The following is a 27,870-nucleotide window of genomic DNA, read 5'->3' as shown; positions in this document are numbered from 1 at the left end:
CTGTTGATATTTTTTTTCGGTTTGACTCTGTTTGCATTTTATGAGCCTTTCTACCTGAGTCGGTTTGATTACTCCTGTTATGCGAAGATCCTGAAGCGACTTCGATTTTCCCCCCTCTGTCTCGTCAAAACAACAATTCCGCTCGCACCATCCATCAGTCAACATCAATTTACAGGATATTTTAACCGACTATAATAAGCATATTTGTTCCGCATGGATGTTTAGAATCACCCTTGATTTTCTTTTCTTTTATCTTCGATGTACTTACGAGGTTCTATATCTGCCGTCATTTTGTACAGGGATGTAACCTTGATAAATTTGACCTTGATTGTTGTCCTTTTTGCGCTATTTTGATCAATATGAAATAATTAAAGTGAATCAGTCCCCGAAAGATCTCATCGAAATATCCAGGAGGCGGTAGAATTCCGCATTTAGTAAGATGTTCTTTTTACACGTGCATCAGTGCGTGAAAAGTGACTTGCCGTTTCTCGCGTTAGGATGTGTTCTCATGCCTCATCAACTCAATTTGCCCACCCCTGCATGACGTCTCAGTTTTTGTTGTTGATGAATGAGGTATGTTCGAAACCTGTGTATCATGAATCATAGAGGTTTCTCGGGAGAAAAAAATCTGACTCCAATAAATAGCCGCAAATATGTTGTCCGATAATTCTGAAAGACTACTTATGTCTGAAAGCGGTTGATCGGTTGACCACCACGAATACGAATCCTTGCCTATCTATCTTCCATGTCTAGTTTCCATTTTTTCTATTTTTCACGAATTTCGGAAACTTTCGATATTCGTGATCAACAATATGCCTGCCTTGCACAGTTTTTGCATATTCGGGATGTTTCGTTCCGATATCCTCTCGAGTTTTGAAACTTAAGGCGGGAAAGAAGATGTGAGAAGATTTTGAGGTGGCATTAAAAATGAGATGGAGTCAATTTTTATTTTGGTGGTTTCTTTTTAGGGTTAGTTTCAATTTTATTATTTTATTTTCTATTTCAGTATAACTGGGCTTTAATTTTATCGAGAAAGATTTTCGAAAATGGTAAATCTTCAAATATAGATTGATTTGATTTACAAATGATAAGGATAAAGTTTCTGGTGTTAACCAATCCGCTTGGGACCCGCGCCCCACGTTCACTTCAATTCAGAACCGTTTGAAGTTTACGAACGTGTAACTGGCCCGTACAATGACTTGCGGGGGGCAGCCGATGTGTCAACTCAGTGTTTTTGTCCCCCCAGACAAGCCTGGCACAATTTATCAGAAAAAAACGGATGGATGAAAGGCTTGGTGAGTATTAGGGTGGATTCGAACTTGCGACCGATCCTGCAGGAAGAGGAACCTCTTACCGTTAAACTACACCCGCCCCACCTTACAAAGGATGCAGATAGGATTTTTTTTTTTGAAAGACGAAATTGCTCGAAACGAAGAGGGTCCCGTTAAAGAGACTAGATTCACAAGCTGTATGTAAGAAAAAAAAGGCACTGTGGGCAGTACGGTTGGATTGTGATTTGTGGCGCAAAGAGGGAAGCGGTAGAGCTAGAAGTTCAGGCGATGGGACCCCGGCTCAGCACTGCAGCCAATTGGAGCAAGATTGAGGACACCGACCTTGAGCGTAACCGCATACGTACCACCGAATATCAGATTGTTTTGACCATACTGTAGGTCCTGCGTCGTTAATGACAAATTTTGCGACTGATCTACGGTATAATTCATCCACTGTTCATTTTTTTAATTCTCAATAGATATTCGTAGTTTTCTTTTTCTCACAATATCCGAGAAAATTAAAGTCGGAGAGAAATTTGAATGGGCTGCTAGTATGCCTGCATTCTGGTGAGCCTATAAATTTTATGCAAGTCTTATTTCTACTGAATGAAAAAATGAATGAATTTCTTATGAAATGACTATTATTTAAAACGTATCTAAATATGAAAACAAACAATACTTTTAGTGTATTTGTGTCACGACATACTTTTTATTCATTTATTTATCTTTATTTTATTCCCCTTCAAATTTTCTAAATGATTTAAGATTGGGGAGGTGTAGCCCAGTGGGTAAAAAGCTCTGCAGTCTGCAAGATCAATCGGAGGTTCGAATCCTCCTAGTGCTCACCAAGCCTTTCATTCCTCCGGGATCGATAAATTGGTGCCAAAATTGTACGGTAGGAATAAAACACCGACTTTGATAGAACGGCTAGCCTCGGAATTCATTGTATAGGCCCAACCTCAAACGATTCTGAATTGGAGCGAACGTGTTGGCGCATCCGGGGCGGACTAATTGACGCCAGACACTTTCTCCTTTAACCGGTAGGAAACAATACTACAGTATTATCTAGACTTTTTTTTTAGCAAGCAACTATTTTGTTTAACATTTAAAATTCTTTCTAATTCTATAAGTACAACTCTATTTCTCATTCTATAAGCTGTAACGGAAGCATTCACGTTTAATTCCTTGTGAGGTTATAATTAAAGTGGGTCCCACGATCAAGATCTTTACTTCTAAGACTATTATCTCCATTGAAATGTACTCAAATTTAAAGTACCAAAGTAACAGTTTGGAAAGATTTTTAGGAAAATTCATAGTGGCTCGTTGGTTATCTCTTAGAAGTCCCAGGATGATTCCTTCACGAGCAGTTCGATCGCTACTGACTGCTCTCTTCAACGAAATGTCTTTTCATTTCTCGAATTGGTTGCCGTATTGTCGAGCAACGAACTGTTTTGGGCAGGCGACGAACGTTTTTGTGGTTGAGAATTTCATCGACAAAGCGTGAGTTCAATTCAGTTAAATAGATGAAGCGAGAGGTAAGGTCTCTTTTCTGCTCGATGGTAAGCGGATGAAATGGGGCGTATGATTCGAATACAGTAACATTCGTTGCCCTCCCTCGTCCTCCCCTCACTGTTCATCCGAACGTCATCGTCATCGTCTTGAAATACAACCATTATCACGCATGTTTCAGGTTGGTTTCAGAATTATTTGAAAAATGATATTTACACGGGATATGTTAGCCATTCGGAAATCGGCCAATCGCATTTTAACCCTCAGGTCCTAACTGGAAAAGGATGATTTGTAATTGGTTGTCTACCTTTATTCCTGTCAACAAAAATGTATTTGTTAAATTCATAGGTGGGTAATGTTTTCAGCTTCCAGCTTCCACTATTTCGGGTGCAATAAAGTTAGAATTCTGCGAAAAAACAGCAACATAGAATATTTAGTAGGAGTTCCACTGCATTTATTCTACGGGAATTAATGAAGGAGGCTCGAATTCGCTTCAGGGGTTCAAGTCTAGATTTGGTGAAGTTAAAAGATTGAAGTCCTCTTGCAGAATCCAAAGAGATCTACTTTTGAAAGACGTATTTTTCGCATCAAGACATGAAAAAAAACGGAAATCCATATTTTTGATACATGACTGCAGGACTAGACGGATTACGTTGGAAAAATTTTGCTATGATTTGATTTTCGATCCTATTTTCCAGAAAACTCAGTTGAGGTGTTTTCTGTTCACTTGAGAAGAATACGGATTTTACTGTCGAATTAATGAGTGATTCTGTAGGTGAATTCTCTATCACCTCGGAATTGACGAATTTTTAAAATTTGTGTACGGAAAGAAATGGCATGAGGTGAGTTTGGTGGCCGAGGAATCGAGGAGAGTAGGAAATGAACTGGAAACACATTTTGAGGAATTTTATTGTGACGTTAAATTAAGGCGCCGTCTTGTTGGACCCGTTAAAAGGGTATCATTTGAAAATTTCCAGTAAAAAGTACATCTAGGTACCATGTCTGACCAACTTTAACTAGAAAAAGGGGACATTTTTTGAACCTGGCTAAGATTTTGTTGCAAATTAAAATTTTTCTTGAAGTATGGTAGTTGCGCTAATGGTAGCTTTTCAAATTTGCCACGCTTTTGGAGATGCCCCTTTAGGGTTGAGTGAGGGGCGAGGCAAGAAAGAAATAATAAGTCATAATAATGATAATAATAATAATAATAATAATAATAATAATAATAATAATAATAATAATAATAATAGTAATAATAATAGTAGCAATAATAATAATAACAATAATAACAATAATAATAGTAAGAGAATAGAACAAAAATAAGAAATGGCAGGTTTCCAGTGTGTTTATAATTGTATGAGAAGCAATGAATAAGATTTCTGGAAAGTGCGGCGTCTCCTTCCGAATGAGACTTTCAGAGAAAGTTATTCGTTATCATCCATTATCCATGTCATCAATCAAACAGGCAATCGATTCGATAGAATTACCGTATTCACTTTCCATGCTCCGTCGAGTAGGTGACGGCGTTGAAACGTTAGCCGTACTCAAAAGAATATGTGAGCAATCTTGGTGTTTACATAAGTCGTCAACAGGTTAAATCTTCAAAGATCAAATTTTGATGCTTCTGTACTCCCCGAAGATTCACCACTGGAAACAGCTTGGGTTACATCTTTTAATTAATTTTTTTTTTCAAATAAATTTTTAATAATGTGGATGTTGAAGATTTAAGATACATATTCGTAATTTTCCGGATCCTTGAATGCACATGGATAATATAAGGAGACGAGAAATGAGGTTTTTTTTTAAATTGAAGAACGAATCCATCCTTAACTCATGACATAGCACCAATGTTTGGAGGGTTTTTTTGTAATAATCTTATGCAGTAAGGAAAAATGAAATGATAATTCGGAAAGAAGAATGAGCTGGATTTGTGGAGATTACAAATAATTTTCTAATAGCATAGCATAAAAAACACTTTTTACTAGAATAGTAGTACCAAAGAGAGCGAAATACTCGTTTTACTAGTATCGTAGAACAGTAATAAAGCAGTTTTCCTAATATTCTTAAACAAGCTTTAATAAGCCGTAATAAAGTTTGTTAACAATCTTGGCTGTTGCTAAATTGGACCATGGGCAAGCTATATTCTCAAATAGATAAATAAATAGATAAAATAATTCTTTCAGAAATTTAGTAACTCTATGCGACTCGGCGATAAGCGGATGATATCCGGTCCTAGAACCTTACTCTACCGGTTTAATGTAGTGATCTCTCTAGCACGGTTCATCTCTGGAAACACTCCTGTAAGACCTGCTATCTCATGGACGCAAAGCTCAAAATCCTAGTGTCCCTAGCAAATCGACGTAGAAAACGTTTTGCTCATGTCCACTCTTGAGTGTAGCACAAATAAAGGGGCGGTAAGGCGAGAGAAGATTACATATGCTGGAGGTTCAGGAGGACAACGCTCGAGCAAACACAACCGAGAAAGCCGGAAGCGGTCCTGTCAACGCAAAGTGCGAGCTGACGCCGGCCGCCGCCATCACCGTCGCCGCCGCAGCCGCTCGGCCAAAGCCGGATTTTCTGCGAATTTTTGAGGTGCTCGTTGTGATTAGTGGGATTAGATGTGATCTTCGGTGAACGGATTAGGTTCACTTGTTGTTTAGGAAGAAAAAAATTCGGCTACATCTCAGGAGATTTATGTTTGTGCTGTTTGCGAGGAACCAGCACGTGGATTTCATTTCGGTGCTTTCACCTGTGAAGGATGTAAGGTGAGCAATTTCTATTATTATTTATTTATTTTAGCAAATCATAGACGAGTGCTAGCGAGGAAAACGTAGGAATGAAAATAATGATGTGCCACTGCCAAGCAACAACCTCGACGAAACATGGGACATACATAGAAAAACTGCTACAGTACAGCACAAAAAGTGACGGAAAGAAAAGCAATGAAACGAACAAAAATTACGTTTTTGTTCAAAGACAATAATTATACTGAAGTTTTCGCGATGACGATCCCCTGGATATTACAAAAGGTGGGACATGGATCTTCATAGGATTCATGTTATTACCATGAACCTCAAAAAATCCTCCGCAACGTGCTTCCATGGTGACCACAAGGTTGTTAAAGACATCACTCCACGAATCTGAGGTGGTACGAATTTTAGGTGGAGTATTCGTATACGGGATAGTAGATTATGTAGAGGTGGGTGATTCCGTCCATTTCTTCCTAATTCCCCGTAAAAACGGCCCGGAAGATCCGGCGCGTGCACAAGGCTGGCGCGCTCCAATCGAACTCGTTGTAGAAAATAGCGCGCCGGAATGCTCGAAGCCGTCTCTTCCGAGCCGTTTTTTACGGCAATTAGGAAGAAATGGGCGGAATCACCCCCCTCTCCCTAGTCTACGACCCCGTATTCGAATACTCCACCGGAAATCCGTACCACGTCAGATTCGTGGTGTGATGCCTTTAAGCGAGGGTCCCACTATGTCGATGTTTACTGTAAACGGTCGCATAGCGCGCAGCACAGAGGAGCGGATGGGACCGGACAGCTTGAGACATAGGAATGATAGTATTAATCAGTGCCCCGTTCTCCGGATACTGGCAGACAGGGAGCTATCACCGGAGACTAATTATGGGCGGGGCGTAGGAAGCTTCAGCCAATAGGAGTTGCTGGGTCCTTTTCCGAGCACCGCCTACCTCTACACATTTCATAGTTAGTCGAATAGTGAAATGTAAGCGCAGAAAAAAAACTTTGGCTGAATTTCTACAATCGACTCTAATATTGAGAGGATTTCGGCTCGTTTCCGAAGTAATTGAGGACTCAATGCTGAACCTATGTTTTCGTCAGTAGAAAAATATTTGTTTTCCCCTCCTCACGGAAATTCTCCAAGAGCACATTTACGTGCAAGGAATCGTCTCAACGGTGAAATCTCAATGATACACGCTCAAAAAGCTTTCGCATACCTCTTCAAAGGTTTCGGGAAGCGAACACTCTCTTGAAACTCATCTCTCACGATACCTAACCACAAAAACTAAACGTAAACCACTCGGTCACGTGTTTCTCGAGCAGAACATCTCGTAATCGTTGCTTGAGTGTGTCTATTATAACGATTTTTATGGATTTCTTCAATCAAGAGCTTGCCTTGCTCTCTTTCGCCGGCAAAAACTCCGGAGATGCTTGAGAAAAATCCGGTAGTCGGTCTGGCTCAGCCCACTTTCTGTCGGTTTTTCGCCACAGAGAAGCGTAGCGGTTAAGAACTGTAAAGTGAAGATCTTTTCACGCTGTATGCGAATCCTTGAAATCTTTCTATACGTAGTAAAAGTCCTTCGCAAATGGTTGTGAGAGAAATTTTCGTAATTTTTCATTGTAAAAATTGCTTCAAATCCAATTTTGTCAATTACAAACAGTGTTTTTGAAAGTTCCGTCTTTTACAATCTTTTCGTTTCGAGGTGGAGTCTTATTTAAACGAGAAATCTTTTCGGTTCTTCATAGAATTTCGGAAACTAATTGGAATAATCCCAGTAAGTAAGCTGTATCGATTACTCAGGATCTTCAGTAGATCAAATGTTGGCGAAGAAGCTACTACAAATAATGACAACATTATTAGCAATAACCATCTCCAGAAGAAAAGCCGCGAACATTCGATCCATAATGACAAAAATAACAACAATAAATAAAATAATAATAATAAAAACGTGAAATATCCTCTTTTTTTTCTATTCATACCCCCAGGTTTTCTGCTTGAGCTCCGTATTGTTCACGGAAAATCTCTTTCGCTTCCAGAATATTCACTTGCTGTCATAGCGACGATACCACATTCATTTGATGGAAAGGTGAAGACACGGCGCATTTCATTTGATCTAGAAAAATCCACAAAAAATTGAGAATCTCTATACTACCTTTGCAACGATAACACACCAACTATATGAAAATATTTATACAAACTAACGGAGAAAATCCAAGAATTTAGGGTTTCAAAGTTTTCCAGAAAGCACTGGCGCCTGCATTCGGAAATATCGAGAAAAAAATCTACATATCTATATCAACTGAGCTACAGAACTAATAAGCGGAAATCCAATGAACACCCCATACTTCCATGGAGACGTATCCGCGTGATATGCCGGGAATGGCAGGATTGCAGAGGTGTGGAAGTAATTAACGGTGCCTGAGGGGACTTTGCCCGTTTTCAGGCCACGCATTTGTCAAAAGTATATTTGAAATCAGCAGCTCATTTGCTTTCGAATGGTATTTTCAAAATTTAATTTTGCCCACTTCCAAGAATTCCGACGGTTTGCGACGGATTTTGGGACATAAGTTAGTAGTTGTATGTGTGGCTAACCATAAGTTCGGCAGGTGTAGCGCAGTCAGCAAGAGGTTCCGCTTTGTCTACGAGGAGGTTCGAATCCACCGTAGCGCTCACCAAACCCTTCATTCTTCTGGGGTCGATAAATTGGTACCAGGCATGTCTGGGATGTTAAAATCCTGAACTGTCATATCGGCTAGCTCCGGAAGTCGTTGTATAGGCCAGCCAGCACGTTCCTGAACCTCAAACGATTCTGAGTTGAAGTGAATGCGTTTGGGGGTCCCAAGTGGATTGATCAACGCCAGAGCCACGACTTGGCACCACGCATGCTTTTTCCCTGCTTCCCTGACAGGCATATATCCGCTTGGGGGTTTCCCAGGATTCCAGGCGCAACCGCGGTCACCATGATGAACATATTCGGCGACGAGTATAAGTATGATTTCTCTTTAACAATTCATTGAAGAAGGTTGTTTAAATTTTTTTCCGTTTTGAAATTGTATTACGTTAGAAAACCTTGCACTTAAAACTTCACTTTACATTTACAATGTAACTATTTTAATAGGAATAACGTTTGTCCAGAGATACATAGTCTTGAGACTGTACATAATGTGCGAAATTCACAGTATTCTTGAAAAAATACCAGAAATAGTGGTCGGTATTGTGGAATGTGCTAGGAAATTTATTAGAAAATTGAATTAGAAATTACAAACATAGGCTAAAATATGTTTTTTTAAGTAATATTTTCGGATGAGTAAAGAGAAATTAAATTATAGCGTGAAAAATTCCGATTGAAATGTATTCACTGTTTGATGGATGCAATTTCCAGAATTCAAATTGTCGCGTTTTTTTAAAGGATTCTCTTATTATCCACTTTAGACAACTATTTTGTGATCTTCAATCTTTAATCTTTAGCTAACTTCATCTGGTGATTTGATATGACTTTATATCTTTCTGTCAAAAGCTGCTCCTGGTGGATTAGTGATACTGTATATTTAATAACGGTGAATAAAGATGCAAGCTCACCCCACCTTTTTTTCATCCAAACGAAATCCGGAATTTCGAGTTTTGTGAAGTGGTTACGCGTACATACGCGAAGTATCCTGAACATTACGTACCTTAAAGTACGCGGCAAAGATATCGATAGAGCCGATTCGAACCGAAGTGCTACTGTTTTTTCCCCCTTATACAAATAGATCACAGCGCTTTTCAGCGTGTCAGGAAAGCGTAGCAGTTCTAACGCCGCTTTTTCCATCAAACTTCAACAATACCAGCCAACAATCCGTGTTTACGGACTCACTATTTAAAGGCATCACCCCATTAATCTGAGGTGGTACGGATTTCAGGTGGAGAATTCGTATACAGGATGGGAGACTACAGAGAGGGGGGAGATTCCGTCCATTTCTTCCTAATTGCCGTAAAAAACGGCCCGGAAGATACGGCTTCATTCGTTTTGGCGCACCATTTTCTACAAGGAGTTCGATTGGAGCGCGCCAGTCTTGTGCGGCGCCCCATCTTCCGGGCCGTTTTTTACGGCAATTGGCAAGAAACGGACGCAATCACCTCCCTCTCCGTAGTCTCCCATCCTGTATACGAATACTCCACCTGTAATCTGCACCACCTCAGATTCGCACGGTGATGCCTTTAAAATAATCAAAAATAGTAAACTAAGCGTAAACATGACTATTGCTCCTCTACGTAGAGGAGAAATATTCAAATGAATTACTAGAACTAAGAAATAACGCTGATAATTTACAGTAAGATGAAGTTAAGTAAAATTTTAAATAGTAGAAAAGATAATTAATAATTGTTATACGTACTGAAATCAACCGTTTTGAGTGAAACGATTGGCTGAAATCCGAAATCCTTCGTCAAAAATGTTCCAGAATTACGTCTTGATGCATCCGACCAAAAAATCCCCTTGATATATTCTATTGACACTTTCCATTTCAAAGATTGTGAGATGTACATAGTGCTGGAATTTTTTTCCTCTAAAAACAATAATTTTCGTTAAAAAAAAATGATTTCCAGATATTTGTAGGATCTGACGAACGTTATCTGTTGTATTGCCCTTAAACTAGGACTTTGCGAACATAGTTTTCCCGGCAAAGGAGGTTATTCAACTTAAGAAAAGAAGAAATGAGAAATAAGAGTGGAAAATTGTGTAATTAGACGGATTTTCAACATTCTTTAGAAAAAACTTGGATATTGCGCAGCACAAAGTTTCCATGCAATTTATTTTTTCGTTCACATATAAATTTGCTTGGACATGACTTTTCTTCGACAGTCGTTGTAGAAAGGAAATAAAAATAAATAAATAAAAATATGAGGAAAAAATCTGAAAATATGATTTAAAAACTAGAGCATAAATATCGCTAAAAATAGTGTAATAAAATAATATAATAAAAAAATAAAATATGATGAAATATAATTAATTTAGATATTTTCAGATCCAATCAATAATTTTAGCATAGTATCGTAAGATGTTTTTGATTGTTAATTGTTTCACATTAGTCGCTCAATTTTTTTTTCGATAATTTAAACGTTGTAGAAAATTCCCAGCAAAGAAAAAAAACTTTTCTCCAGTCAGGTGAACTGCGCACTTAGTGATGCTCTTAACGTTCCGACATGTGTTGTTTGCAGAAAAATACAACACGATTAGCTACCGTTTCAAAGTCCGCTACGCTCCTATTAAAATAATCGTTTCAGTCGTTCTTCGGACGGACTTGTCTCCGGAAGAATCACGAACGTTTCGAATGCAAAAATGCAGGCCGGTGTGATGTTGTCGTGAGAGCTTAAATTCTACGTTTTTGTGTTCTTTTGAACTGAAGCCTTAAGGAGGACATGTTTTAGGGATCGAATAGGACCTCTTGTAAAGCTTGCCGCTATAAGCGATGTGTAAGCGTTGGTATGTCTCCATTAAGTGAGTTCTATTCGAGTACTGTATAAATCCAAGAGATTTGAAGTCAATGGTCAAGTTTTTCCACGAATTCAGGAGATTCGAAGTCAGTGGTTGTCCAAAAACAACTTTTAAAAAAATTTTGTTCAAGCTTTTCTGACATTTAGTTTGGTTTCATTTGGTTTGACATTTGGTGTAATTGCGTACTACAGTAGTCGCACACGAAATGAGAAGGCCAAAACCGTGTTTCTACTTGAATATACCTGTTTTTTCATCATCTAACAGGTTTGCAACCGTTTTCACCGCCGCGACTAACAAGTTAGGACGGTTTTCCATCGCGTGTCTTACGTGGACACGCGACAATGGAACGCAACGCGGCGGCAGAGATCCACATATTTTTTCCGAGTTATAGTGAACGATGTTCGTTGTTTCGTATATGTGTGTGACTGCAAATTCCTTCATTTTTTTGTGAATTTATAGAAATTATTCTTTTCACATGAAAATTCGATATCAAGAGAAAAATATCATACTGTGGATATGAGATACTGTAGGATGTGCAGCGTCAGCTCGATGTGTAACCGTATCAGCCCATTTTTCAAAATAGTCGACATTTCGAAGGAATATATTGCTTTTCTCCGCGTGCAGGTCGTATTTCAACTCTAAATTTGATTTTTTTTTTTCGAATACAGAGTTAAAAATGTTACTAGCAATCAATTATAATAATTTTTGTTTGTATTGTACGCTTTTTTTCTTTGTGGAAAATGCAAAGTCTCTTCATTAGTTTCTACGGATTGGGGTTTTCTGAAGGCGCGTTAATTTATTCGGACTCACAAGATTAAATCCGCTATCAATTAGGATTTAATTATTCGTAGGATTCGCAAATAAACGAAACGGAGCTTTTGCACATTTCCTATCTGATTCCCGGATTTCTTTCCAACCTAATTTTTCATTGCACTTTTGTGCCCATTCATCGCACGGGCACGGATGTCAGGATGAAGTCAGGATCAAGAAAGGGAAATTGCGAGAAATTTTTTCGATGCTTTAGAAAAAAATTTCTCGCAAAACCTGCGTCTACATTTTTAATTCAGTGAACAAAATTGAAATTAATCGCGATGTTTTTTGAAGCGGTTTCAAAATGTTGGCGCCATATATGTACCGTACAGTTTTTCATGCACCTGTCATTAGCGCGTCACCAAATTTGACCCCATTACCGTGGGAACGAAGGGGGTAATTCTCCAGCCCTAATCAGTGGTGGGGTGCTGTTTTTGCAATAATCCTTTGCTTCAATGATTTTACATCTGCCTCTTTTCATCTGAATTTATTTATTTTCTTATTTTTTATGTGGTAACCAGTACAGGAATGAACAAAACATCTAAGGAAACAATACAAAGGTAACCAATAAAGAGATAATTCATAGTTTATCATTAAAAACTAAAATACATGAATAATTTATAGTACAATACAAATAAAATACGTAAAGATAAATACAAACAGAACACGTACACGTACGTAAATACACGTACGTAAACAGAAAAGACAAGACAAGTACTAGAAAAGTAAATAGATAATGAATAACAAATAAATGAATAAATAATGAGTACAAAATACCATAAGTAAATAAATACAAAGCATAAATATATACAAAAATCAAATACATACTAAATACAAATATATACAAAATATGAATACTAAATACATAAAATACTTGCTTGAAGAGTAACCTCTAACTGCTTGTTTGCAACAATTTTTGCTACAGCTCAAAAAAATCAATAATAAAAAATTAAAATTGACATATACATTATATTTTCTTCTCAGCTTATGGAACTTTAGCGGTAGTTGAACGCTTTTCTCTCAAGATCAAAAAGTTGGAGCGCATTCTGACAACGTAATATTTTTACCTTGTACCGTAACCATTGTACGTAGAGATGATAAGGGGGGATTTCAAATGGTACTGCGTCCATATATGTCATCGATTTCGAACAGAAATGAAATCAGCGAGGTTTAGAATAGTATAACTAGTATAATAGTAACTATGAAGGGAATTTCCTGGGAAATATTGATTTTTTTTTCCAGATTCTCGTTTCGGTCGACGCTCGAAGTACTTCAAAGTATCGATGTCAGTCTCACAGAAACCTGTGTATCCTGTGCTACCGATACTACCGCCTACCAGCCTTTCATTCAACTTCCCTCCGCCCATTATTTATCCGTTATTTCTCTCGAATCTGCTTCATTTCTATGCAATTTATCGTCATGACAATCCTTCAAATATTCCTTAGTGTTCTATGTCCACTAAAAAAATTGTATGTGCTCTCTTGTTCGGGTTAATAAATTTTTGTAAGATTTTCATTTCAGAATTTTTCTTTTTTTTCTGTTAGAAAGACGAAGGAAGCAGAAAGGTTTCTTCTGGAGACTCAGGAGCCATGAGAAAATCAATCTATATCCACTGAGGTACAGGAATAAGTATGGTTGACCATATATAACGGCGGGTAGAGCCCAGTTAGTAAAAGGTTGCGCTCTGTCTGCGAAGAGGTTCGAATCCACCTCAATGCTCACCAAGCCTTTCATCCCCCTGGGGTCGATAAATTGGCACCAGACTTGCCGGGAGGATAAAAACACTGAATTGACCCGTCGGCTAGCCCCCGCAAGTCATTCTATGGAACAGTGACACGTTCGTAAACCTCAAACGATTCTGAATTGAAGTGAACATGGGGACGGATCCTAAGCGGATTGATTAACTCCGGACACTTTATCGCTTTATCCTTAACAATTTTTTTGACCTCAAAACTCACGAGACTCGGGGAATGTCCGGCTGGCGGACGGGTCGACGGGGCGCACGGGCGGGCCGGGCGGGCCAGCTGCGACGACAGAACTGGGCGTGTCCGCCTTCGGGCAGTCGTCGTCGTGTCGGTTGCCGAACTCCACCTCTTCACCCGAGCGCGGACCTCAGCCACTCATTGATCACCTGCCATATTGTGCGTGTGTGAGAGAGAACTGCCGATTTGGTGGTCCCGTATGACCTAACCGGTACGAGCACCATGTTTGTGTATTTTTGCGTATTGCTACTATTGCGGTTAGCCGCTTCTCTGGATGTATTCTGTGGAAGTTTGACAATTTTCGAACAACAACGATTCGGAACAAATTCGCTGGCCTTATCCTCACAAGAGACCAACGATTTGAAACAATGCCTTGAACTTTGTTGTTCTGTTATGAGTGAGTTTTTTTTTTCGAAACTAAAATTTTTTTCATTTTCTCTTAATTTGAATTCCCTTCTCTTTCTTCACCGTTGATGTATCCTTTCTTTCCATATCCTTCCCCAGGATGTTATAATATAGTCTAATTGGCGTAATGGATAGGCATTTATGAAGGTAACATCGGCTCTGGCTAAGTAAATAAGCGCTTTCCCGGCCACTAAGCCCGATGTCGTCAAGGAAACCACCGCCAGCGAACACAAAGCAAATTACACCAGTAGCTTTGTGGTTGTCATGATACCACTTAGAGTGATCCATGGGGCAAATTTCTAGAGGTTTCCACGATGGAAAAGAGAAAAATCCAGAAAATTAGCTGCAATTATATACCAGATAAATACAGTCAATCGTTGACTTGCAAGTGCCAGTAGTTTTTTGAGGCACACCTTCTCCTTCTTTTTTCTTCGACCATTTCTTTCTTTTTTTTTTCTTGGACCCCCGTTTAGAAGGTCATTTCCCGTTTTGTGACAGTAATTAGACTTTTTTTCTGATTTTGCAATGTTGTTTTTAATCCTTATCTCTTTTTGTGAAATTGAGCACTTATTAGATTTTTGTAGAAAAAAATTTCCCAAGTTTTGATTCTAAACTTTATTCTGTTTTGTTTTGAGGAATTTCTGGAACGGTGTAGAACGTTCAAAGCTTTCTTCAAAGGCGTTTAAGGACATCAGGACAGAGCCAGAAACCTTAGCGTTTCTTCTGATCCGTAGTTTGCTATTTACTGTTCTCTTTTTGTGATTTCGGCTATTTCTTAATTATTATTATTTAAACAGCAACATACTCTGCTCAAACTGTGTCTTCTACAAATTTACTACACAATTTCGGAACTAAAACAATAATTTTGTGGAAAATGGCTTTTGCCCCTGAATTTACTAATGTTTCTTATGGGAGGTAAGAAGGAAAATAAGGGGCTGAGTGCTTTTCTGTCTTTTTTTACCACTTCTACAAGCAAAAATCCAGTTTTCATTTTACAGAACAACCTTTATTTATTTATTTATTTATTTGTTTATTTATTCGTTTATTTATTACGCTTAATGGCGTTTCGAAAATGATGGGGCAAGGACAAAAACAACACAGAAACTGTACGACGAAGTAATATTAAAAAAAACAGGAAAAAGAATACAGTTAGCAGGAATAGGATGTTGTTTTTTTCTGTTTATGTCGTTATTTTAAAATTTCCTTCTTCTTCCAAAATGACTTTTTCGATACGGTCAATTTTGATCGTTACGATTAGATTTGTTGGTTGAAAATAATTGAATTTGACAGATGAATATAGTGCTTATTTCTTTATCTGAATTATCTGAATATCTATCTACACCTATACATATTCCTTCTTTTTTTCCTTAATTTCCTTTTCTAACTGGATTAAAATGGGTTCACGATTTGTTTCCTTTTTTCTTGCGAGAAGAAACTAGTTTCGAGTTACGATAACGTTTTTACGAGATCAATCTTCAGTGAGAGGAAAAAAGAAGGAGGTTTTTTTTTTATTTATGACGCTAATTTCAACCTCCTTACTGCCGCACGCTTATTGTCCTGCAATGAAACCGCTCGTTCTACGGAAATTACAATTGCGATCTTACAAGGTCGACTGTTATGGCGAGAAATGATTGTTTGTTTACATGAGAAAAAAAAGAATTCTTTCACCTTTCAAAATTTCTAAGAATTTTTCCCCCATAATAAACGCAGAAGAACAGAACAAACAGAGAACATTGGAAACAAATATGTATAATATTTGTAGATTTTTTCAAAATTCCTTCAAAAATCCAAAATTTTTTCTTTTCAAAATTTCAAAACTAGAAATTTTTCGGTGTATTTTTTCTTCAGAGTTTTAAGGACGAAAAAAAAACCTTTAAAACAAACTTCAAACAGATGATGATTATCGAAGAGAAGAAATTAATATCCGTATTCATGTCGGAAAAAAAAACATATTATTAATTTTCTCACTATTAATATCAAAACTTCTATTTCTAAGATGTATTTCCTCTTAACTATTTAATGTCAATATTTGCGCATCGTAGGTGATCTTTGAGCCCAGTAAGTAAATCAGTTTTTTTCGAAAATAGAAAATTCTTATTTCCGGAATTCCCTGCCCTATATACCTTCCATATGTTTTTATAGAACCGTGATTTAGGGTAAAGGCTTCTCCAAATTTGTCCCATAAAAACTGGAATAAAGCAAATGGACGAGTTCTCCGTCAAATTATACATGATTTAAAATTGTAAGTTAGGGGATTTGGCTACGTCTGCACTTTTTCCCCTATTCAAAACCCCTCTATTAAAATACGCACACATTTGAATGACGAGACTTTAAAAGAAGTTATGTGAACGTCTCCAGAAAACGTCAATATGTCAGGATATTTCGAGATCGGAGTGGTTCAGAAGAGTAAAAACGCGATTGATTAACATTTACTGTTATTACTTTAATTACATTTAATTTATTACTTTAATTTTATTACTCTACATAATTCAACTTATAAAATTTACATTAATGGCTTTATATAATTGGATTCGTTTTGCTTCTTATGGAACCATTACCCTTTACTGTTTTTTTTTTACATTATTACACCGTAGTTAACAGTTTTTTTTAATACCGGCTGAAAAGAAACAGATATCGTAGAAGGAAGGAATCGTAGAAGAATTTTTTTGAATTGGTGTTAAATCTATGAAAAATCAATTTTCCTGAAAAGGTTCTTCTTCAAAAAAGAAATAACACTAACCGTATGCAATTTCGATCAAATTCCCCTAAAATTGTTTTCTTGTTGTCGAAAAAAAAAAGCGGTTGGGTTAGAATTGGTACGGAAAAACGTGAAGTTTCTATTTTCTCAGACCTCCCCGATGGATTGTCTCCGTTTGTCGCGCAAACAATTTTCTTTATCCTCTATTTGATGGAATTATTAAAATTGTCTAAGTTTCATAGCTGAGGAAAAAATTCTAAGGATGTAAACGTTTCCTATGCAGCTGGGACTGGAAGATTCCTGAAATTTGATCCCTTTATTTCTTTTCCAGTCTAATTGTATGTTATTTGATGAAGGAGAGGCGCCTAAATGATTGATTCGCCCCGGTTCAGACGCTTTAACGCTGAAAAGGGATAAATTTGCATTTGTGATCCTCTTTGCCGCAGAGTCGACTTGTCGTCGTCGTCCGTCGTCGTCCGTCCGTCGTTCCTATTGGAAACCAGCCACATCCACATCGTAGTCGCGTTTCACGGTTATATCACTGTTCCGAATGGGATGTGCGCCCGGATTTCGAACATTCCGAAAAAGCCGATCCGTTTCTCGAAGTCGATCCCTTTCTTTCTGGAAGAAGAATTTTGGTGGTGCTCATGCTAGGGTAGCAGTACTCCCGGAGCACTCAGGGACTCCCAACGAACGCAGCCCAGCCATACCAGGTCGTCGACCTCCAACCACTTCTTCAACGCACAACGACGTCAAACGGAAAGAGTGAATGTGTGCATTTTTGTGCGAGATTTTTTCCCGCCATTCGCCGCAAGGTCATCCGCACTTACAACCTCGCTCCTCTCGTGTCTTTGACTGCTCGACGCGACGCGACGCGAACATCGATGCCGTCGATTCGCTGAGGAATCGTCACGGACAGATGTTCCAAACTGACGTTGACGCTGTACCACACCACTCAGCCGGAACACTTATTAGTGTCGGCCGTTTCACTCCCTTTTATGATACGATAGGGTCTGTACGAATCCGATCTGTGAGCGCCGAGCGGACCGCGCTTTAACCACGATCGTTATCGTTACGTAAATGGCTACTATGAACGGGTTTATAATCTCAGGATCTCCTATAAAACTTTTTTATAGGAGTGGTTTTTTTATACAAATTGAAAGTTATGCCCATGTTCGAGCGTCTTTGAACCTCGGCATGTTGAAACGTTGTTGTTGTAGTTTTTAATTGATTTTTTTAAAATGAAAGTTATGCACCTTAAAAAGATTACTAGTAATATTTAGTACAATGTTTATTTATTTATGCTTATTTTTTCGAATCTATTTATTATTTATATTCATTCATTATTTTTACTTTTATTTATTCTCTGTTTATTATCTGTAATACGAAAAAAAACAACGGAAAAATGCTCGTTATACTATGCACCATAGAAACGAAGATGGAGTTGTGCTCTTTCGAGTACTAAGATCCAAAAAAATCAGTGATAAACGGACGAAATTCTGGATCTCGTAATGCAAATCTGCCCTCTTTAAACGCTGCAGGAAATTTGCAACTTGAAAAAATTAGATCCTCATAGACGAAAAAAAAAACAATTGCTTTAACAAATAATCCTCGTCCCCTGAGAGAAATCAAAGGCTACTAAACAAGTTTTCAGCAAACAGCAATATTATTATTATTGTTATTATTATTATTATTATTATTATTATTATTATTATTATTATTATTATTATTATTATTATTATTATTTAGCAATAATAGCAAACAGTTATATGGAGATATAAACCTCACACTTTTCCAGTAGCAATTCTAACCCATACGCTTTTTTTCGACAACGGGAAAACAATTTTAGCGGAATTTGATCGAAATTTCGTACATATGAACATAACTACGGTGTAATAATGTAAAAAAAAAACAGTAAAAGGTAATGGTTCCATAAGACGTAATACGAATCCAGCTATATAAAGCCATAAATGTAAATTTTGTAAGTTGAATTATGTAGAGTAATAAAATTAAAGTTATAAATTAAATATAATTAAAGTAATAACAGTAAATGTTAATCAATCGCGTTTTTACTCTTCTGAACCACACCGATCTCGAAATATCCTGACGTATTGACTTTTTCTGGCGACGTTCGCATAGCTTCTTTTCTTAAAGATGAAAAGTAGAATATTAGGATTTTTTATATTAGTGACGGTCATAAATAATAATAAGTGCGACTGTGGTGTCGCATGTTGTATCAGGAATATACATATACAAAATACAGTAAACAAAAAAAAACACCCGCAGCGATAAACTTCGTTCCTCGTTGCTAAGGTTTACTACGTCTTTTCTTTTTTTCCCCTCAAAAACCTCTTAGGACGTAAGAATCTTTGCCCGGACGCCCTATCCTAGTACTTGTCAATATTGACGGTTTTTACAGGAGGACACGTACGTAGAGGATTTTACGAGCTTATCTTCCGGTAATCCGCGCACACACGCACACACCTCAGCTCATCTTTTCCAGGAGAAAAATACGGATAAAGTGTTCAGTAAGAGATCCGTAAAGTAAAGAAATGGCCAATCACGATTGATCCAAGTTGATCCTTTAATTTTCGTGGTCAAGAGGTCTGTGAAGAGGAAATGGAACACGTTGTAGTTCTGCGGAACAAAGTAACGTTGTTTATTTTTTTAAATGAAATCAAAACAGTTCAACAAAATATAGAACATCATAATGATTTCTTGTTTTAGTACAAAATTCATTTTTTTAGAAAGAAGGATTAAAAGAAGCTCAAAGGGTGGCGATTGGATCTATCTGAAATTTTTTAAATGAAATTTTCGAGGAAATGAGATTGAGTGGAGGAGATTATGAGAAGGAGAATGAGGAGGAAGAAGGGGAATGAGGAAAGGAGAAGAGAGATAACTTCTTGCCAAAAATTACTAATTACATAATCTAGTAGAAAAAGTCTTTTTTTAGAGAGTTTATAGTTCCTCAGATCACAAGCGGATCCATAAGAAAATCGACACGTAATTCGTGCAAGGAAAATCCTCGGAAATAAAATATTATATGAGGTGCTTGGAGAAATTTTTTCTTTTTTTTGCAAGACAAAAACCTCTTTTCTTTTTTATATTATTATATGCTGGTTCTGTGAGAATCGCTTGAATTCCTCCTTTAGAGTGATGGTTGAAGAATTTTACAATAACAACTATATAATATTTCGTAGTTATATGCATAGAATTTTGTATAGTTATGTTTATATTAAAATATAACTTTATAAATAGTTGAAAATATTGAAAAATGAAAAGAGATAAAATTTAAAAAAATGAAATTAAAACAACTTATATAATAACTAGAACAAACCATTGCGCACGTGGATATAAGTGTGATCCGTAAGGCTTAGGAATCACTGATTGTACGATTTTGAGAAAAAAAAACTCTTTCCGCTCGAAGTAGATTTTTCTGTGGTCTTGATTTTAATCAGAAACTCTCACTTCGACGATTTTCCGGTTTTTCAGGAGTGAAAAAGAATGTAGTAGATAAGAAAAAAGGACTGTGAAAAAAGCCTCTATTTTTTCGATCCTCTCTGGATGAGAGTGATGATGGATCAACCTAGTTCATCGTGTTTGAAGCGCTCTCATTATTTTTCCAAATACGAAATTTAGTTTTCATAAAAGAATACAAAAATACTGTAGTTTTTCAGATTGTCGTGGAGTGACATTCACCGGTGTGATCGTACCGCATGAAGGACAACCAAATTGTCTTCTTGTTGGATGCCGAGGCGATTCGTGTGATATGAATCAACGAGCTGAGTATGCGGATGGACTTATCTCAGTGCTCATCAACAGGACAATGGTATTACTTGGATTTTTTCTATTACTAGTGTGTCTACGAGGTCTTTAGATGGGACCCTTATGAGTCTGACATTTCTTGCCTTCTTCCGAGGCGTAGTGTCCCACCACAGGTATGCCCGGTGATAGCCACACATTTGTCGTTGCCCAGTGTATCCATCAAAAATATAAGAAAGAAGTAATAAAGGTAATAAATAAATAAAAGTAATAAATAAATAAGCAGTAATATGTAGTAATAATAAAAATATGAAGTAATAAATAAATAATGAAGTAATAAAATGATAAAAGTAAGGAAATAAATAGTAAAAAAAACGTGGACAAAGGTACTCCAAAGTCCCAATACACGAGAACGCTTGAAATCTTACTTAGATTTTTTTCCTGACTAGTTATGGTTAGCAAAGAATTCAGGAGCATTCCAGAATAAGCATATCATCAGATTTCCTCTTGTCAAAACTAACTCACTCTTTTTTAAATTGAATTCTTTCACTTTCAATCTCTAATTTTTCCAACTTCTTTCTACTAATTTATTCAATTTTCAATTTTTTTTGATTTTTTCTTAAATATGGGCGGGTGTGGCGCAGTCGGTTAGAGATTCCTTGTAGCCACACGGTCGAGGGTTTGAAACCGCCCTAGTGCAAACCAAGCCTTTCATCCCTCCGGGGTCGATAAATTGGTATCAGACTTGTCTGGGAGGATAAAAAAACACTGTCTTGACCATCGGCTGGCCCCCGCAAGTCATTGTGTAGGCCAACACGCGTTCCAAAACTCATCGATTACGAATTCCAGTAAAAAAAAAACGCGTTGGCGCATCCCAAGTGGATTGATACGCCAGTGACTTTATCCTTCTTATCTTAAATATGACCTTATAAGTGATCGCTAATCGATCCTTCAAAAATAATCGTCAAATAATAATAATAATAAAATAATAATAAAAAATTCGATAATCGTCCTATTAGTTTCCTGATCATTTCACACATATCAGGTGGTTTTCTTTTTGAAATGGACACACTTTTCGGACAATAATGGAATCACGAATGACGACGTTGACCTCATTGTTTAGTCCTGAAAATCCTCGGAATCGTTTCTTTCTGGTTAGTGACAGTTCCCGTAACTGGTGGTGTAGATATAATTGTGTGAAACACACACAACCAACTAGTTACCTGTTCCTCCCGTAATGGACTCACCACCCGCTACCGTTACCGAAAACTGCCGCCGTGCATCGCGCTTGCGCGCGCTCCAGTACTCCAGTTTCTTAGCGAATCGTTTCTGGATCGGCTATCCTAATACGCGTAGAGACGGAGGGATTCGAGAGCTCGGTTCCCGTGAAACAATTCTTCGGCACTCGATTACCGTAGTGCTTATTAATGTTTTATTGACATAGCCCTCCCCTCCCCCTATAGGTGAAGAGGTCCTTGTAAGGGGAAGCGAATCGTATTAAGCCTGGGATTAATACACTTCTCAGGTAGTGCCGTAGTGTCAACATTGCTCCCTAAGGTAGCTTAAGAGGGTAGGTCCTAGAGCGATGTAAAGATATTTCTGTGAATTTTGATAAAGAAAAATAAACACCTCACTACACATACATATGTATGTGTCAGCTTAAAGGCACCCCATGAATCCGGAGTGGTACGGATTTCAGGTGGAGAGTTCGTATACGGGATTATGATTTAGTAGATTATGGAGATGAGGGTGATTCCGTCCATTTCTTCTTATTTGCCTTAAAGAACGGGCCGGAAGATCCGGCGCGTGCACAAGGCTGGCGCGCTCCAATCGAACTCGGTTGTAGAAAATAGCGCGCTGGGAAGCTCGAAGCCGTATCTTCCGGGTCGTTTTTTACGGCAATTAGGAAGGAATGGACGGAATCACCTCCTCTCCATAATCTACGATCCCGTATACGAATGCTCCACCTGAAATCCGTACCACCTCAGATTCGTCGGGTGATGCCTTCAAGATTTTTTTGTGTCCACCGCCTAAGCATTTGTTCGCGATGTTCGTGACTGTGAGCTTCAGCCACAATCCATCGTGTATTTTTCGTGCGTTGACAGTTTCTGCTTGCGGACAAACATTGTTCTACGTTGAGCTGCTCGTTGAGCTCATCTCGTTCCGGCCACAAAGAACCCCATATCTGAAATCTGTGGTCGTTGACCTTTGTTTGCAATGAACCGGCGAAAAGAGGAGTTAGGAGAAAAGAGGAGTTACTGAGAGATAGAGTGAGTGAGGGGAAAAAAAGATGTCCTCCTCACTCTTTTACTCACGGTTTTTCCTCCGCCCAAACATGATACACATGTTACTTCACCTTCTCATCAAATAATCGTAGCAAGGCACGAAGTAACCTGACCCTGTTTTGGTTCATGTCCGTTCATACAAAATGCTAGAGTAAACATTGCCACAGCGTCGTCCACATACCGCCTTTTCTTGGCTGGCTGGCCGCTGTCTAAACATACATACATCGTGGAATATTCGAGAGTGTAATCCTGAATAGAAAGTGTGGAAAGGGATCTCTTGACTAATTACTAAAAATTCTGACCGCTATTAAGCTATGGAGATCTTGAAAAAGTCACTAATTAGTGATTGCTATTGAGTATTGATTAATTAGCGTAGAGGACTTTATTTATTTATTTATTCATTATTCATTTTATTTATTCATTATTTATTCTATTTATTCAATATTTTATTTATTTTTCCCAGTATCTTGGAGGAAATTTAAAAACCATGTCTTCAAGTCTAACAATTCCCACAACAACACACAACAAAAACACAGACCATAGAAAAATCCACAAACAACTTCGAATTTTGACAAGAAAATCTCTGGAAGCTAGGAAGCTCAGGTTAGATGGGGAAATTCTGGAATTACTCTCTGGATTAGTTGCTCAAACGAGCACTTTTTTCTTTTATGTTTTTTTATGCCAGCTGTTTCTGCCAACTACAAGACCATAAGATCTACAAATTTCACTCTTCTGCTACTGGACTCGCTTATCCTTATTTAAACTGTTTATTAGTCACCATATGGTCTCTAATTGTATCTACAGCATCCGCCACAACGTTTAGTAACTCTTGAACTAAATTACGAAACAGAGTAACTCTCAAAAAATTACAGATTGTACGTAAAAACTTCTTCACTCCTTCTATACTTTCTTGAATCCTTGTTTTTCACGGAACCTTTTCCTCTTTCCTTTCTCAAATATCGAAACGGGGTCGGTGATCTCTTCCGAAGCTCGTCCATGGGGGAATTCAATACGTTGTCAACATTGGCGTTAAATAGTACTTTCTATTTGTTAAAGTTAAACGACAACTGAGATGGCGAGGAAGGGTGGAATTATTTGAAGTCGCGGTGTGGGGCGGGAGGGGAGGGCTATAAGAGGAACAATTTTTTGGGCTCTTAAAAGGATTGTAAAGCATAACATTGAATATTCCGTATTATTACTCCTTCCTTCACATAATATCGTTATTATTATTATTATTATTATTATTATTATTATTATTATTATTATTATTATGGCAAAGAAAGGAGTTTTCTTAGAAATATTGATTCAAGACAGCAAGAAAACATTGAAATTAACATGTCGAGGACAATTGCATCTTGGGAAAAACTGCCCATGAGGCACCGGTGCCTTTTTTCTTCGTCCGTGACTGCAGCCCAAATGCTATTGTTATCATCATTAGAAATCAAAAAATAAAAGATTTCCCAGAATCACGAAAAAATAAAAGATTTCCCGGAATCACGCAGCGTATAGTTTCACAATAGGTTCGATTATGTTAATTTTTTTTTGTTTTTTTTTAAAGTTAGATTTTTCTCATTTAGTTAATTGATAAGAAAAACAAGTGACATAAAAGTGAAAATATAGCGAAATCAAATGAAAAAAATTAAAATTAAAACCAAAATTAAAATTAAAACCACTGTAACTCAGATGCCGACTAGGTGGCCCCACGCGGCCAAAAATGTTTACACCACATGTGGACTACATTATCGTCGAAACCGTTTTAAAATTAAAAGTCGCTTCTGAACCTTAACGTCCTGAGCTTCCTTGGAAAGCATAGGTAGCACCTCTACTAGCGTTATTGAAACCAGCATCTGGAAAAAAAAACTTCCACAAACCGGTTGAACTGGTCCAATCCTATTAGTATCATGCATATGACCCGCCTAACGTAATTGAAACGAACTTTGTAAGCGGCAACACATAAAAATATGGAAAGGAGGAAGGAATAAAAATTAGGTTGAAATGGCGGATATTTCGCAGGAGAATGGAGCGTGTACCAGACATCAGAAGAATTTTTAATGGATTTTTCGCAAGAAAAACATCCATGCTCTATAATTTCTAGTGATTTTTAGTGTCTATGTACAAGACTCAGCGTTTTCAATGACCTAAATAAAAGACTCCGAGAATTTGAGAGGAGGAAACGTAGGTCCATCAAGCACTTTAAAAAATTTTCACCTACAAATCTCGTAGGTGCACTAATTGAAGACCCACCAGTACAAAATCAGCCAGGGTCCCAAGAGAAGTGCATATTTGTTTGAATCAGCTAATTCTGCATTTTTTCTCACTATTTCAGTACAGTTATTGATTTAGGATCAAGTTTATGGGTTTTTTTGCAGGATATCTCACATTATGGAGCTTGTGACTCACTTTTTTCTGTAATTTTCTCTTCATAATAATAGAATAATAACCTTTTTCAAGAAAATGGCAATTGGAGAGTAAAATAAACAAAAGTTTCAAATAAATTTCCACAATTTGATTTGGAATTTGCTAGTTCAGGAGACATTCTTAAAAAAGTTAAATAATTGAGGACGTGAAAATTCGTTGCAATCCTGAATCGGCTTAGTTTACGTCACGTCACCCTGACTCATATTTGTTCTCATTGAAATTAACACAAATAAATATGTAAAGGAGAATATGGCCTCGTAATTTTAACCATTTTTATCATTTTTACACTCTAGATCAGTAATGTAGCAAAATATTTGAGGTTAACTTTCCTTGTACAACAGGGGAAGGTAAAATGTTCCTTACTAATATTTTTCCATTCAGAAATTAGGTCACTCCTAAGTTTCTCAGCTCAGAAATCAGAATTATCCCTGAGTTGCTTTTTAGTTTGACTTGTCAATACGCTAAAAAAATTGAGAGCAAATAAAAAAAAAGAAAAAAAAAGAAGACAGAGCAGTAAAAGAAAACTGAGCGGAGCGACTAACTTGTTAACAATTCACCTAGAAATGCATCGTATAGGAAAATTCGGGGAATCTTTCGGATTTCGCTGCGGAGTCTGCTAATTTCGAAGATATACTTAAGTTTTTTTCGCGAACTCGCTGTCATATCTTATCCAAGGAGAAGTCCTAAATGCACGGGCAACAAAAGGTTAATTCAATAAACGATCGGCGTACGATTGTGTGAGAAATGTGGAGGAATTCTTTCAAAGGTGAAGGTTTAATGTCATTTGTTTCATTTTCCAGAAATAGTGCTCAGACGCTTATTTTTGGTTTTGGTGGAAGAAGTGAACAAATAAATGAGAAAATAAAACTCGTGTGTTTAGAATGTTTTTTTTATTTAAAAAAAATTACGTTCTTGTCCATAGGATTAAGAATCTCCTCCAATTTTCTTACTGGATTAAGAATATACGGAACAAATTGTCCTTACAAAATACCAGTAAAAAAAATTTCCTTCCGTTATGGCGGTTAAGTGCGTTTATTCTGAAAATTTTGTCTAAAAAATTTCTTATTGGCGTCCCGCAGCGATTGGACTTTTCCATAGAAAACTATTAAAATATATAGATTTTCTTGTGGTTTATGCGAAAATAAAAACTCAATTGAAGTGGAAAATAATTTAGAAGAGGAATAATTTGAAAAAAAATCAGGTTAACTTGAAACTAAAAATTAAAACAGATAAAAATAACAAATATATAACAAATCGCTGATAAATAAAATAAAAACTAATATAAAGTTATTAAAATGCTTTCACGATGACTCAGTATTCTCAGGTGGTCAAATTTATAAATTTTCATGTGGTTTAGGTGAAAAAAGTTAAAAATAATAAAGAGTTCAGAAAAGGAATAGTTTAAAAAATCGAGCTAAATTAAATTAAAAATTAAAAGAGCTAAAATGATAAATAAATAATAAATAGGTGATAAATAAAATAAAAGCTAGCACAAATTTACTAAAAATGCTTCTAAAGTGACTGCTTGTTTTTCAGGTGGAATCAGCCGTGTTCACAAATTTCTCAGTGCTCGAAAACAGTACACCCAATTCACCATCAGGTACCAATCTGGGCTACACCACCACCGCCGCCACCAACACCGCCACCAACACCATCGCCACCACCGCCACCACCGCCACCACGACGTATCCGGACCCAACTACTACTACTACGGTAGCGGTGGAGACAAGCAGTAACACGATCAAAACACATGATAGATCCATAACGCATACGCTGGCTCCCGTATGGGCCGTGGGGCTTGCCATAGTGATTGCTGTGGTATGTGTTGGATTAAATTTGGGTCTACTTTCCGCCTATATCTGCTATCGACGGCAGAGATCACGAAAACAAACGGCACAAATTTCCGCCAACAAGGGTCCCACGTTACACGCTTACAATCCAACACTTTAATTCGTGTTCTTCTACTGATTGACTTCTTGTGACTGTGATATTTTCGTCGATTCCTCGTGTTTATTAATATCAACTGAAATTCTTTATTTATATACACAATATGAATGTGTAAATAATGTCGCCTCATTATTTGTATAGGCGACTATTTTTGTCTGTCTCTGTTTGTGTGTGTGTGTGAGTCTATGTGAATTTTGTTTGTCAGTTCAGATCTTTCTGCTTGTTTTTTCCCCCAAAATGTTAAGTATTTGTGTGTGTGCGGCCGACAAGGTCGATTTGCTGTTATTTTTAGTTGTGCAAAGCTTTAGCGTAATGTTTAGTTGAGTTGTGTATACAATTTTTCTCATAATATACGGGTATTATGGCACTGAGTGATCAGTGCGCTACGTCTCGTTCTTGCCTTCAGTGAAGAAATGATTTTCTTAATGGAATAAATATTTCTACCTTAAAAAAAGAAATTCTATACCTCAGATCTGTACAATGGGTGGGTGTGGCGCAGTCGGTAAGAGGTCCGTTGTAGGAACACACGGTCGAGGGTTCGAATCCGCCCTAGTGCTCATCAAGCCTT

General features: G+C 37.4%; 1 protein-coding gene across 4 annotated transcripts; it reads left to right on the top strand.

The window, feature by feature from the left end:
- Positions 1 to 498: 498 nt before the first annotated feature.
- RB195_007988 (uncharacterized protein) lies at positions 499 to 27,305 on the top strand (the record flags this gene model as incomplete). 4 transcript variants are annotated; one of them, XM_064181925.1, is made up of 8 exons in its annotated part: positions 2,620 to 2,771; positions 2,868 to 2,961; positions 5,232 to 5,372; positions 5,441 to 5,545; positions 10,785 to 10,862; positions 10,929 to 10,998; positions 20,568 to 20,719; positions 26,956 to 27,072. In XM_064181925.1, the coding sequence occupies 8 exons, from the start codon at positions 2,620 to 2,622 to the stop codon at positions 27,070 to 27,072; spliced, it is 909 nt and encodes a 302-aa protein (XP_064038678.1). The 4 variants fall into 4 exon arrangements, with proteins under 4 accessions (XP_064038679.1, XP_064038677.1, XP_064038678.1 ...); XM_064181926.1 differs by lacking the exons at positions 2,620 to 2,771; positions 2,868 to 2,961 and adding an exon at positions 541 to 573; XM_064181924.1 differs by lacking the exons at positions 2,620 to 2,771; positions 2,868 to 2,961; positions 20,568 to 20,719; positions 26,956 to 27,072 and adding an exon at positions 499 to 573 and having other exon boundaries at positions 10,929 to 11,024.
- Between the last annotated feature and the right edge of the window lie 565 nt (positions 27,306 to 27,870).

The sequence above is a fragment of the Necator americanus genome, chromosome I (assembly GCF_031761385.1).
Source record: "Necator americanus strain Aroian chromosome I, whole genome shotgun sequence".
Classification (NCBI taxonomy): Eukaryota; Metazoa; Nematoda; class Chromadorea; order Rhabditida; family Ancylostomatidae; genus Necator; species Necator americanus.
Note: the sequence above shows the minus strand (reverse complement) of the source record. Positions and strands in the feature narration are given on the sequence as shown.